The following is a 13,924-nucleotide window of genomic DNA, read 5'->3' on the forward strand; positions in this document are numbered from 1 at the left end:
TATATCATAGAATAGAAAGGCTTATATTGTCAGATATATTGAAAAGTGAGCATTTAAGAATAATCTAGAATTATCTTTGTATTATGAGTATTATCATTTTTTTTTATTCTTGAGAGATCTATTTGATATTGGATTTTTTGACAATTTTTAGTTTGTAGAATAGTTTGAAACATGTAGCATGTTACTACTAGTTAAACTTTAGAAACTAAAAAGCTACTTGTATTGTATCAACAGGTATGTACACCTGGTAACCAGTGTTTCTGTGAACATGGTTGGGATGGCAGTGATTGCTCCATCAAATTAAATTATTCTGCAGTGGAAAAGAAGTCCCCACTTTCCCACGTGTCTGCATCATCACTAGGATCCACCACAACTATAGAAATGAAAGTGGCACCACTTAGTGAAAAAGAATCCAACAAACCAGAAGGGAGCTATCTAGCTGATCTGAACACACCTGCAACCTCTCCTATTGCTGAGAGTAATTATTCTTATAGTTTTTATCTTATTATTATTATCTATTATTTTATTTATATTTTAATGCTTATTTCCTTAAAATGCTTGTTAGTACTAAACATGGATGGCTGATATAATTTTTAAAAAAGAGAATTAAATTTAAATGAAGACTAATCCTGGGCTTGAACAATTTATTTTGTAAAATATTTTTGAGGCATCAGCAATTTATTCATCCCTAGGTATCATTCTCTTTTTCAAACCAAAAGCTAATTTGAAAACAAAACAAAACTTATTTTATTTAGCTTGATGTAACAATAATAATTATGTTCTAATTAAATTTATTTTTTTTTAACAGATAATGCTGGTATCAGTACTACATTGCTCATTATAATTTTGGGAACAGTTGTTGGAGGCTTATTTATAGCAATGGGTGTAACTCTTATCTGTTACAGGTCAAATTTTTGTTTTTATATAACTTTACTTATATTACTGTTATCGTATAATTTTATATCATAAAACACTCCTGCTCATAAATAATGAGCATTTTTCCTTTTTTACAAATCCTTATGTACGTTCTTGAAAATATTTTTTTTCTTTTGTAGGAGACGCAGTCCAGTTAAAACTGTTTCAAACAGTTCCCAAAAAACTGAGAAAAAAAGGTAAACTATAATTTTTGTTTAATGTGGTAATAATGGAACAGATATAATTTTGGCTTTTATTATATTTCTACAATGTCCCTAATTCATTAAAGATAGTCATAACTAAAATAACAACTTTTTAAAAAATTATTTTTATTATTTTTTGTTTATCATAGGAGAAAGAAAGGATGGAGAAGCAAGAAGTTGAGGAATGATACTGAAGATGAAAGTGAATTGAGTGAGCTACCTCCACCACCCATCATTGTTATGGATCCTGACAGTGTAATGCCAGAAAAAGGAATACTGAAAAACTCTACTGCCAGACTCACTGCCTTGGACCATAGGAACAGCAGTGATTCCAATGGTGGGTCCCACGACAGTGTTGGTCCTTATATGTATGATGAGGATGAAGATGCAGAGGCAGAAGAAATCTGTAACATTTTCCGTGAGGATTCCACTGAGAACATGGACCATCTTCAAGAATCTGCCAGTTTTGATTTTGTTATACCACCTCCACCACAGCCACCTCCACCCCAGTTTCCTCTCCCTGATTATTATCCATCTCCAGCAATGTTACGTCGCCCAGGGCAGCTTGAGGGTCATTATGATTATGAAAACCCTTACCATCAGCATATCCACCTATTGCCCCAACAACAGATTCCAACTTGGAGAACTGCCCTTCCACCTCAGACACTGTCTCCACCTCAGTCTCGAATCATAAAGTTAAGAAATCTCTCTGAGTTGGTTCAGCAGCTCAGCAACAAAGCCACCATTGACCTGTCCCCATCACCAGATGATCCGCCCACCAACCAACTGTCTCCTTCCACCTGTACTTCCGAAGATGTCCGCAGCAGTGAAACAGAAACAGACAAAATGTTCAATAGAGCCTCACATTCAGATCATAGCCCAACATCTGTGACCAGCAGCTCCACTCAACATACATCTGGCCCTAGCTTTGGCAACCTCAGCCAGTATTTGCTCAGGAGAAATGAGTCCATTACTAAAGGTGAACCTAATGAGGAGGAGAATGGCATGAAAAGAGGATACAGACCACATGTGCCAGACCATCGTACTGCACGAGACCAGTATTTGCAAAACCATAACGATCTTAATATTGGTTATCGACAAAGAATTCTACATAAGCCTCATGAAGATCCTGCATCTATTGATATGCCACCCCCTATGAACCCCATAAATATTCGCAATATCTTTACCCTGGGCCACACTCCTGGTTCAACGGTAAGTAGGGACAGTAACAATACTTCTCATGGGAGTTTAAATGGTGACAACTGTTCTTTTACTGGAACTGGGAATTCTAAAAATGGATACGAGAAAAGTTCTGGCTATGGCAGCGAGCAAGATCATGAATGCTTCAGTATTGATGGCCCTTCTCGTTCAGAGTCTCATTCTAGATCTGAGTCATTGTCCAGGTCTCACTCATCATCTCCTCCCAGCTATAGTGCTGTTATCAGGACTGGCCCTAACAGAATACAGCTTGTGCCAGCAGGTCATCTGATAGAGGATGGCAGAGAGATAGAAGGTATTCAACAGGAACTGAATAGGCTGTTAGAAAATTTACCTCGCATAAATGCTGGCTCATTTGAGCGCTCGCCTTTACAATCTGGGGCTACTCCTAGCACACCGTTGACAGGTCCACTCCCAGCTAGTCGTCCATTAAAGGATGACTCATATGACAATGGCACACCTTGCATTGACCGAAGTCTGGAAGAAATACCAGCTCATTTCTCAGACAAAAAATCATGGTCAAGGAAAGCAAAGCGCCCTATCAGTGTTGCTGTTCAGGGCAAGGCTGACAGCAATTCTAACAGTAGCCTTGATGAAGTGCAATCTCTTATTTTAGATGGAAAATCTTCTTAGTCTTAGTAAATGGTGTATGATAATATTGTTTCCTTTATGTTGTTTCAAAATGATGACTATGTTTCAATACCAAACTAAATTGCTGTTGTTTGAACGATTTTATTATTTACAATGCAAAACCAAAACATTATTTAGTATGGGGTTTTAGATATACTTTTAGATTTTTGTCTAGGACAACCATAAGGCTTTACAGAATAATATTTAAGAAATTTTAACAATTTGGCCCAAAACCACTTTAATAAATTTGCTAACTACATAAAACACTGAATAATGTCAAACTTTGTATCATTGAATTTTTTGAATGTATAGTTGACTACTTTATGGACTTGTTCACTTAAACATTTTTTCATTAAAAGTTGTCAATGAAATGGATCATTTCACAACCACAAATTTTCACAATGGGTTTAAATTTGTGAAATACCAGTTTAAAGAATTTATTTTTAACACTGGAATTTTAAATTTAGAATTAATATAATTGTAAAAAATATTGCAATGTTGAATGTAAGTGGACTGTGAATTGTGATTGCTTTCCTTTTTTGTTTTAATAGGACACACCCCCCCCCCCCCTATTACTTAATTGAAATTACAAGTGACTCCAAGATATGTTGAATAATAGATATTACTTTTTTTTTATTGCTTCTGTATAGGGCATCTTTCATTCTTACTGAATGTTCAGAGCGTGATGGTCCAATCCCTTTGGGGTAGGGGGGTGTTATGTGGCAGAAGGTTTCCGTGCTGCCTTTAGGTGCTCAAAAAGCAGCTCTGCTTGAGACATAATTTGAATTTGAGCCCCCTTGATTGGTAGCCAAGCTTTTTTTTACTGTCAGCACAGGTCCGATGTATAGCAGCAGAGATCCACCCTGGGATAGGAACACTGATAAATTAATAGATCGTTGCACAATGTTTATATTAATGTAATATATTAACATTTTCAGAATAGATATATTGATGTGATTGATTTTTTCCCTTATTAGAATTGTTTATTTGTAACTATCGTCTACCCATATATTTGTTCTAGTCATTTGTAAACACTGGTTGTTAGCTGTTGATTTATTTATATTTTTGTTCAAAAGAAGCCAAATTCATTTTATTGATGTAAATGTGTTTTATTTATTTGAATAATATTTAATATGAAGTATTACATTGCCTTACAATGTATGCAATGATGACAAGTATGAAACATTTTAATGCTTAGTCTGTACTATTATATTACTTTTGAAAAAAATTAATTTGCTTTAATGGTTTCATTCTTAATGTCCTATGTTTAAAGAATTTTTATTCAGCACATTGAGTATTATAATAGTATGGTATCCCCCCAAAAAAAACTGCTTAATTTTTACCCTTTTTTTTTACTTCTGAAAAATAAAAAAGATCTTACAGAGTTAATGATAAAAATATTTAAGTAATGGCATTCTGCAATCTATCAAAAATGTTGACCATATGTTTTATACAACATATTATCAAAAATGTTAATCTTAAGTTAGTAGATTTTTTGGTAGACTAGAACAAAATGTAATTTTTTAGCATTAAATAGAACTAATGGCGGTATTTCTATCTCTATTTCGCATACATTAATTATCACCTACAATCATCATTTATTATTATAGATCTATCTCATAAAAGGTGTTGCTTTATATGCATAAATATAATCAAAGTTGCAAAAGATATCTGCAAATCTGCTCTTTTTTTTTTCTCTAAACTGTCTGATATTTTATTAGTTAAAAATTTTCAATTAATTATTTGCATTCTGCATTGCTTGTGGTCAAGTATGGACATGTGACTGTAGACTGCAAGATATTGTGGCCTTAAGACTTCACCATTATAGGTACAGCTTCCACCTTCATTAGCACATGTGTATTTAAATATCATCCAGTCTTATTCACTATGTCTAGATGGCATTTAATGTACATATTTTGGATTAGTATTAACAAAGCTTTTTTTTAATGGTATCTAGCAGGTCTGACTTTTGATATTCTTATGCCCTACACAAAATAAATGTTTTTATTACCAATTTACATCTGCATTTATTATATTTTATACATTTTTATATTTTATTGATTTTCTGTTGTACTTATTCCAAAATCTTTAAGAAATTTTGTTTGTTACCAAACATCTTTAACAAATGAATATAATTCACTCATTCATTGACATTTTTTTTTTACCATTTGTTTTTTAATGCTTTCTGTAATTAAATCATTGTTTCATGCAACACCTTTTTTTTTTCTTTCCTTTCCACTAGCAAAGAAAATTTGAACACTGTATTTTGTTCATTTCATATTGAACTTTGATTATATTAAAAATCAACACTGTCTGAACAGTTGTATATGTTCAATTAATGTCTCAACTAGTTTGGTTGAGGCTAAAATTTAATTTGACATAGTTTTCTCTAAACTTATTTCTTTCAAGATTTGTATGAATGATATGATTTGGCTTTTAGGACCATTCATAGGTCTATGGTTAGAAGGTGAGGCTTCATTAAATGTACTTGTATCTTAGTCTTATTATTTCTTAGAGCTTCATGTGCATGTATTTTTTTTTATACTAAGCAGTCAGTGATAGGAATAAAAAGTAACAAATTGAAAGGTATATTTCAAAACATTAATGATTCACCTTCCTGCAGCCTATTACAGAATTGAATGAAACATTTTTATATACCATTTTCTTTATGCCATCATTTAAAATATAATTAAAATATTGGTCAACATTTATTTGAATAAACTTCATTCAATGTAAACTTCTTCATATACAATATTTATATTAAATTTTTTAATATTTTTTTTTGCAATACAAAAGACAAGAAATGTATGTAAATATGTATTATGTGTAGATTGCTGAACCATTATGTTGTTGTATTTGATATTGTTACTAGCTTTACTTATGTGGTCTTTAAGTGTCAGTCATGTTTTAGTCACAGGGTCAGTACATGATGTACATAAACACACACATCTTGTTCATATCAGTTGTGAAATTTAGCCATATCATGTTTTTATACCAATTTTTTTTTAAGTACTTTTTTTTTTATTTGAAACGAAGACAGCTTTTTATAAACAACTATTTTTAGTGCTGGTTTTATAATTCAATGCTGAATTTTATTTTGCTACAAGAAATTTTACTGTTTATTGCATCAATTTTGAAATATTTTTTTTATTGGAGCAAACTGGATCTCGATATTGTTTTGATTATTTTCACATTGATTTTTATTTAATGCTTAAGTACTTTGATATTATTTTGAATAAATGTACACTACCCACTAGAGTTTGATTTATTCATTCTATGTTAGTGCAGACTAGTTCTGATAATTTCTTTATCATGTTTTAATTAGTATCTCAGTGATTGAAATCCTTTGCTGTTGTTGAATCCAAATAAAATGCAACAATGAATTGCAACAGATACTGTTTCAAAAACAATGCTCAATTTAAGATTGCTTCGTAACAAAATTTAGAGACAAATTGTTTGTTAGACAAGAAGACTATTACATCTTTTTTTTTCACCACTTAAAAAAGGTTGCAATTTTAAGTACTTAAGATCACAAATTAATTTTTTTCTTTTGTTTCAGATGATAGTCAGACTTTCTATTCAGTTGCAATGAAGATTTGCTACTCTGCATACATGATGAGCTGACATGACTATGTGAAAATAAAATCTTATCTTTTAACACTGGACACATACATCACAAAGTTGAAGGGAAAAAAGAAAAATTCTTTCATGAACCCCTTAATCAGCTTGAGTCTGGTGGAGCTCATTAAGCTCCCAAGTCTTGTCCGGGAGATTTTTTAAGAGCTTAATAATTAGCAGGCAAATTTTTAACTCTGTGCATATACAACTGTAACACTCAAGAATGTAGATGTTATTTCCCTTTTTCAATACCTAGCAAAATAATTAATTGGTTAATTTTTTAAATGATTTATGTTTTGTTAGGTACAATAAATAATTGTTTAAATGGGTGTGGGAGAAATGACAGGTGCAATTATTTGAGAGAATATATGTGAATACAAAAGGACTATTTTCCCTTGTTTTTATTTTAAAAAATAAATAATCTGTAATAATCAACTAATTAATTATTTTTTTTCATAGATTGGTGTATTGTCTAAGGCAGGGGTTGGCAAATTGCGGACCACATGCAGCCCGCCAGAGTGTTTTATGCGGCCCGCGAACACCTTCAGAATTCAGGTGTGACCACAGATTAAACATATAATAAAGGGGGAAAAAAAAAGTAATTTTAAATATATTCTTATGATGAAGAGGCTAAATAAACATTGTCTCTGCATATCATTCTAAAAAGTTTAAAACAAATGAAGATTATGCTTGTTTGCAATATTTCCAACCATTTAGTCTATGACATAAGCTCAGGCCAGTATTTATTCAATGCTATGATGAACTGGGTTGAAAGTGTTGGGTTGGCTTGGAACAAGATGGCAAGTGTAACAACTAATGGAGCCCGTGCTTTGAATGAGTAAAGCGTGTTTTTTTTTAATAAATTAAAGAACAATATCCCAACTATAAACTCCACACGGTAAAGTTTGCACAAAACTGCATTGAATGACAAACATGTTATTGATCCAATTATCAGCGATCAAACTTATCAGAGTTAGGGGACTTAACCACAGGCAGTTCCGAGAAGTAGGCTACTTGAAGATGTGGAAACAAAACATTCCGATGTTCGGTACCACAGTACTATCCGCTGGGTCAGCATGGGCACGGTATTGAGAAGAATAAGGGATCTCAAGGAAGAAATTGTTATGTTCTTTGAGGGACATCGACTGTGACTTTGTGACTAATATTTCTAATGAGGATTCGAGTGGAAGACGGACTTCATGTTTTTCATCGTTATAGTTTCAACGGGTTGCTTGCACATGAAATGTATGTACATCTTTCCAAACAAAACGATTCCATTTCTCCAGGCAAGCAAATGAAAACAGGTTTAATCACTTTCCTTTGCTGAAAAGTTTTTAGTAAAATGGTTGAAAAGTGCAAGACTTCTTGAATTTGCAATGCACATTTTAAGACATCAAGATCTTGAAACCAGTTTTGAATATCCTCACTTCACCATTTAGTGCAGAAGCTAATTCAGCTCCAGGCGAAATACCTCCAAGCAAATTATGACCTTCCACGGGAGTTTTATGGGTGCCAGAAGCTGTATTTCCACACTTTAAAAAAAAACTTGAAGCTAAATTTTTACATTATTTGGGTTCACATAAATCGTGAACAAGCCTATTTTGTTTGAAAAAAAAAAGTGTAAGAACAACTCGATGCTAACCCTAACCCTAATTTAACAACAGTCACAGGGATAACAACTAGTTAGCTACTTCCACAACTAGTTAGCTACTTCCACCACAGTTCCAGGACATTATGCACGAGTGTAAAATTAAATATTTTACATTAAGTACAACAGCACAACCGAATTGTTGTGATGTAAAAAGGCAATAACAAAATTTTAACAAATATTCGTAAAATTAGTTTCATAAATCGCTAAATCTTGGTGTAATTCTTCAATTGGTAGTGTAAAAAAAGGTGTAAATGTTTAATACATTATACATGTATATTTCTAAGTTGTAAATACATAAGATATATGTATTCGGCCCCCCATTTCTAATAATCATTTAATGCGGCCCTCGATAGAAAAAAGTTGCCCACCCCTAGTCTACAGCAATTAATAATTGTGCAAAATTTCAACTTGATCCGAGAATGGGTGTGGGAGAAATAATGTGTTCAAACTTTTTTACCAGACAGAAAGACAGAGTGAGTTGATATAGTTGCGTCACTAGAGTGGGTGTCACCCGATGCGGTCAGCTCATGGGGTCAAACCCCCCCCCCCCCACTTAAAAATATTTTTCCCATTTTTGTTGCGATGTATTACATATAGTTTATAATAACCTATATTAATTGATTGTTCAAAAAGTATAAAATGAGTGTCTATTAATTTTTTTAATTCAGTTGTTTATTACAATTTATCTACAGTTCACTGGGTTTACGTAGTCATGTGAAACTCTGCACGCATCCTTAATATTTAGAATAGAAGACATAGCCATTAATCTATAGTTCAATTTCACAACAATGCAACAATTGCGCTAACATGTTATGCTTTTGTTAAAGAGAAGATTTAATTAATCACTATTTTGCAATAGTTTAAAGATAGGCCTACTCTTGTGTATCTTTGGCCTTCTAGTACATCTTCCCACCCACCCCACACCAAAAAAAAATAAGGTAAAGATAAGTAAAATAAAAGATCAGCTGCTCTTCTAGTGGCAACAATTTCAGAACGAAAAAAAAGTATTTCAATTGTATAGAAAATTGCTAGGCAAAAAGATAATTTCTGAAAAAGAGTGTTGACCCATGGTTGACCACATAGAATGTGAATGTTATACACATCTTATCTTATATAATACAGACGTTACTTCAAAAAAAAGAAGATGATTACGTCCTATGCGCCATGCATTCAGTCACGCAAGTATGGCTCAGGCAACCCATTTCATGCTCTAATAGCACTAGGGAAGAAGGAGCATTTGTACAAATTTGTCATAGACTAGGATATGGGATGAGGAGTGTGCCTTTATCTTTGTGTCTTTCTGAGTATTTTATTAAATTTTGTTTTTTGTATTATCTTATCTTATATAATAAGATTTATTAAATAGCTCTTCTATTGGTTCTTAATAAATTTCCTGTACTACTCCAAAGTTCCAGACATTGAACTTTCATTGAAGCTGCATTTTCATAGCTTTGAGCTCCAAATATAAATTCAAGCTCAACCTTTTCAAGACATTTTAATTAAGATACTAAGTTGATCTCATCAGCTTTTTTTGTCTCCCGTAAAATCGTATAACTTCTGAATCTGATCAGTGTGTGTTATGTAAGATGTGTTGTCAAACAAAATACAAAGGTGTCTACAGTCATTCTGACACTAATATCTTTCACGTCGTTTGCTAAAATATTTATAAACTTTTTAACATCACAGGAGTACTTTCAGATATGGGTTTTATAACATTTCCATCATCTCATGGAAATTCTTTATTCAATAAAGACTCGTGTTAATATGGTCACAAAATGTCAAATATTCTGCTTTTATAGAAACAGTCCGTGCTTCCATTGTTTTTCTTCTTTACATCAATCATACCAACGACTTCCTTGTCAATTGTATTTGTAGCCAGAACTCTTGTTTTCCAATTTTCCAATCCAGATGAATTCTTCATACGTCTTTTAATATTTCAAAATCGGACTTAATTTCAACCACACAGTAAATTATGTTTCAAATTTCTAATTCATTTTAAAACAATTAGTTGAAAATAGTCGACAACAAAAGAATACAGTTTTTTTGCTATTAAGTAACTAAATCGTCCCCATTAGGAAGCATCAGAAACATTCTTGGTACTAGCTAAGAACAAAAATCCCCTAAAATATTCAAGTATATCATTCGACTGACACGTAACAATGAAATAACATCATCATCTTCAGAAATCTTAATGGTCTCTTATTTACTTTCCAATTCTACGCACCCCCCCTAGTGACGCCACTGAGTTGATATAAGCTTTGTAAAAAAAAAAAATGGTGACCCGACATAATAGCGCCGACAAAATAGTGCAAAATTTCCCGACAAAAAAGCGCAATAATATTTAGCAGCTTGGGTGGACAGCCTATTAACTGTAAGATTTTAAAGAGGCTTTCTCTGCTGACTAGATCGATGAATGCAATGTGCAAAGGCATTCTTTGCTCTCTGCACTTTTCCTGACGTTGATGGATGGAGAAAATCATGTCAATTGTGTATCTTCCTGAGCGAAAGCCGCACTGTGATTCTGGATAGACTCTATCAGCAAGTTTTTGTAGCCTGGGAAGTATCCCTCGAGCAAACACTTTGCCTACAATGCTTAGGAGAGAGATTCCCATGTAGTTGTTGCAGTCGCTTCTGTCACCTTTGTTCTTGTACAGGGTGATGATCTTTGCATCCCGCATATCCTGAGGCATAGCACCTTCTTGCCAACATTTGCAGAGCAGTTCATGTAGAGGTTGGCTTAGTGTAGCTTTGCATTGTTTCAGAAGATCTGGGGGGATACCGTCACATCCAGGGGCTTTGCCGGCAGCCATGTTGTCTATGGCTTTATTGAGTTCTAATAGGGTGGGTACTTCGTCTAGTTCATTCCTTGTGGGTAATTGCTTGATAGCGTTAAGGGCTGAGGCAGTGACTGAGCTTGTTGTGGCGTAGAGTTCGGAGTAATGTTCAACCCATCTGTGCATTTGTTCACTCTTGTCTGTGATAGTTTCCCCAGTGGTTGATTTGAGAGGTGCTGACTTGTTTTGGGCTGGCCCGATCGAGAGCCTTTTTGATTCCTTCACATATCCCTCTTATGTTGCCTGCTTGAGCAGCGAGCTGAATATTCTCACTGAACTCTATCCAGTATTCATTGGCACAGATCCGTGCTGTCCTCTGCACAGTGGCTCTAGCTTCTTTCAGAGACTAGTAAACAGATTGCATTTGGGTAGGTTTCGCCTTGTATGTAGCGAGTGCATCTCTTTGTTCTGATGACAGGTGGTAGTATAGTTGATTTAGAATCGAATTATAAGTCGTTTGGCTTTGTAAGTTTTCTTCCAAAGATGTCCAGGGAAGTCTTTTGTAAGGTGGACTTGAGGTGTTCCCATTTTTCTGTTCCTATATTTCCAGAAGCACTTTTGTAGTCGCGTTCAAAAGATTCCGCAAACTGTATTTGGAGATCAGGGTGGCACATCTTGCTTACATCCGATTGGGGTCTTCCAATCTACTTGGTATGATGGATTTTTTTTAGGGAGAAGGTTGATCTTACAAAATACCAAGGAATGATCTTGTCACATTCTGCACTGTGATAGGACCTGGTAAGCTTGACAGATTTTAAGTACTTTTGTCTTACCATGATTAGATCTAGTTGGTGCCGTGTTTGGAGCGAGGGTGCCGCCTAGATACTCTGTGCTGTGGTTTAGTCTTGAAGTAAATATTAGTAACACAGAAGGAGTGTAGTGAGCAAACCTTGAGGAGCCTTTGTCCATTTTCGATAGAGAACAACATCGGACAGATAAGTTAACTTAAGACTATTTTGTGTTAATTGTTTTTTATTTTGTGTTTGTTTTGTAGCTGATGAAGGCCTCGTGGCCCAAACGTCCTTTGTTTTACTTGGTCCGGCAGGGTTACATATATGCATGTTTTTCGTATTTTTTATACAGTCGTTTACCCCTGCAGCAGTAAATCTTTGTTTTTTTTTTGAGTCAATATAAAAAAGCAAATTACACACTCAAAATTCTATGAGCTTCAGTTTAACCCCTCCCCTTTTCAGTAGGGTTTGAAGCTAAAAAATACCTCTTCAATCTAAAAAAAAAAAGCAAATTATGCACTCGAAATGTTATGAGCGTAGCTAAATGGGTTTTGACTCAGTTTTGAGTTTAAACTTCTCTTCAGCGGGGTTTGAAGGTAAAAAATACCTCTTTAATAATAAAAACAAAGCAAATTATACATTCAAAATTATATGAGTGTAGTCAATGGGGTTTTGAGTTTAAACTTTCATCCAGTGGAGTTTGAAGCTAAAAATACCTCTTCAATATAAAAAAAAGCAAATTACACATTATAAAATCTATGAGCGAACCCTGAGGGGTTTTGAGTTTAAACCCTCCGCCAGCGGGGTTTGAAGCCAAAAAATACATCTTCAATGTAAAAAAAAAAAAGCAAATTACGCACTCAAAATACTATGAGCGTTGCCAAAAGGGGTTTTGAGTTTAAACCCCCCTTCAGAGGGGTTTAATGCTAAAAAATACCTCTTCAATATAAAAAAAAGATAATTACACACTCAAATTATTTGAGCGTAGCCAAGCCAATTGGGGGTTTTGAGTTTAAACCCGGCCCTATCCTACAGATGGCTTTTTTTTTAAAGTTTAAAACCCCTCCAGATGGTTTTGAGTTTAAAATCCCCCTACAGAGCGTTTTGAGTTGGAAAACCTCTATCTTCAATATTATTCTAAAGCAAACTAAAAATTTCAAATTCTATGACCGTAGCTAAATGGGATTTTGAATTTAAAAATAAAACAACTCCAGATATTTTTTTAGTTTAAACCCCCCAACAGATGATTTTGACGATAAAGCTTCCCTTTTCGATATAAATTCTAAAGCAAACTACGGTCACCTATTTCCAAGAGCGTATTCAAAAGAGGTTATACATTCTACCAGTGGCGGTGCTCCATCAATAAAGTGCAGTGAATAGTCATCTGCCGAAATTGAAAAACACTAAATGTGGCTCAACAAAGATTTTAGGAATCAGCAGTTATAGAGATTGGGTCTAAATCAAAGAAATCCTATGCCGAACTGGGAGTCGACCCCTTAGTAAGATTGTGACAGAGCGTCGCATGAGGTTTGCGGGACATGTTCTCCGACAAAATGAATTACGCATGATAAGAGTTGCGATGACATCCCAGTACAACTTGGCGCCACACATTTATGGAGGTCCTCAGAGCAGGTGGGAAGAGGCTTTAGACATTACCAGTGACAGATTTTTGTGGAAACAGCTTGACGGCAAATGCGCCGAACGGTCTAAAGATAGGGTCTAAATCAGTAAGAATAGCACATTAGCTTTTTGAAATAAAACTTTTAATAGCAGGAAAATGCACTGTAGATACCTCAGAATATGCATTTAGTTGGCTTTCAATACCAGAAATAGTGCTTGGCAGCACAATTTGTCCACTAACTCATGGAAGAACCTATTCTAGGGCACAATAAACGTCTTCCGAAAGAATGAAGGCTCAGAACGTAATAAAGATTATGTACACACACACACGCATATATACATATAACTTTTTTTTTTTTTGCCGGGGGGGGGGGAGAAAAATTACCCCCCCCCCCAATCCCACAAAAAAAATCCTGGCTACGCCCATTATATATATATAGGTCGGTGACTTGATCTATGTCCTTCTCCAGGACAGGAAAATAAAAACATTTTTTTATCACATGA

At 34.3% G+C, this 13,924-nt stretch overlaps 1 protein-coding gene across 4 annotated transcripts in view; it reads left to right on the forward strand.

Moving 5' to 3' along the window:
* LOC106078563 (disintegrin and metalloproteinase domain-containing protein unc-71-like) overlaps positions 1-6,222 on the forward strand; it is a 29,332-nt gene extending 23,110 nt beyond the window's left edge. For all 4 annotated transcript variants that reach the window (XM_056029280.1, XM_056029264.1, XM_056029273.1 and 1 more), the window contains 4 exons: positions 235-478; positions 809-905; positions 1,056-1,112; positions 1,268-6,222. In XM_056029280.1, the coding sequence (XP_055885255.1) occupies positions 235-478; positions 809-905; positions 1,056-1,112; positions 1,268-2,969 (2,100 nt within the window). In that variant the 3' untranslated portion in view covers positions 2,970-6,222. The remainder of the gene's footprint in view (positions 1-234; positions 479-808; positions 906-1,055; positions 1,113-1,267) is intronic.
* Positions 6,223-13,924: the final 7,702 nt, after the last annotated feature.

Source organism: Biomphalaria glabrata, chromosome 1, assembly GCF_947242115.1.
Source record: "Biomphalaria glabrata chromosome 1, xgBioGlab47.1, whole genome shotgun sequence".
Classification (NCBI taxonomy): Eukaryota; Metazoa; Mollusca; class Gastropoda; family Planorbidae; genus Biomphalaria; species Biomphalaria glabrata.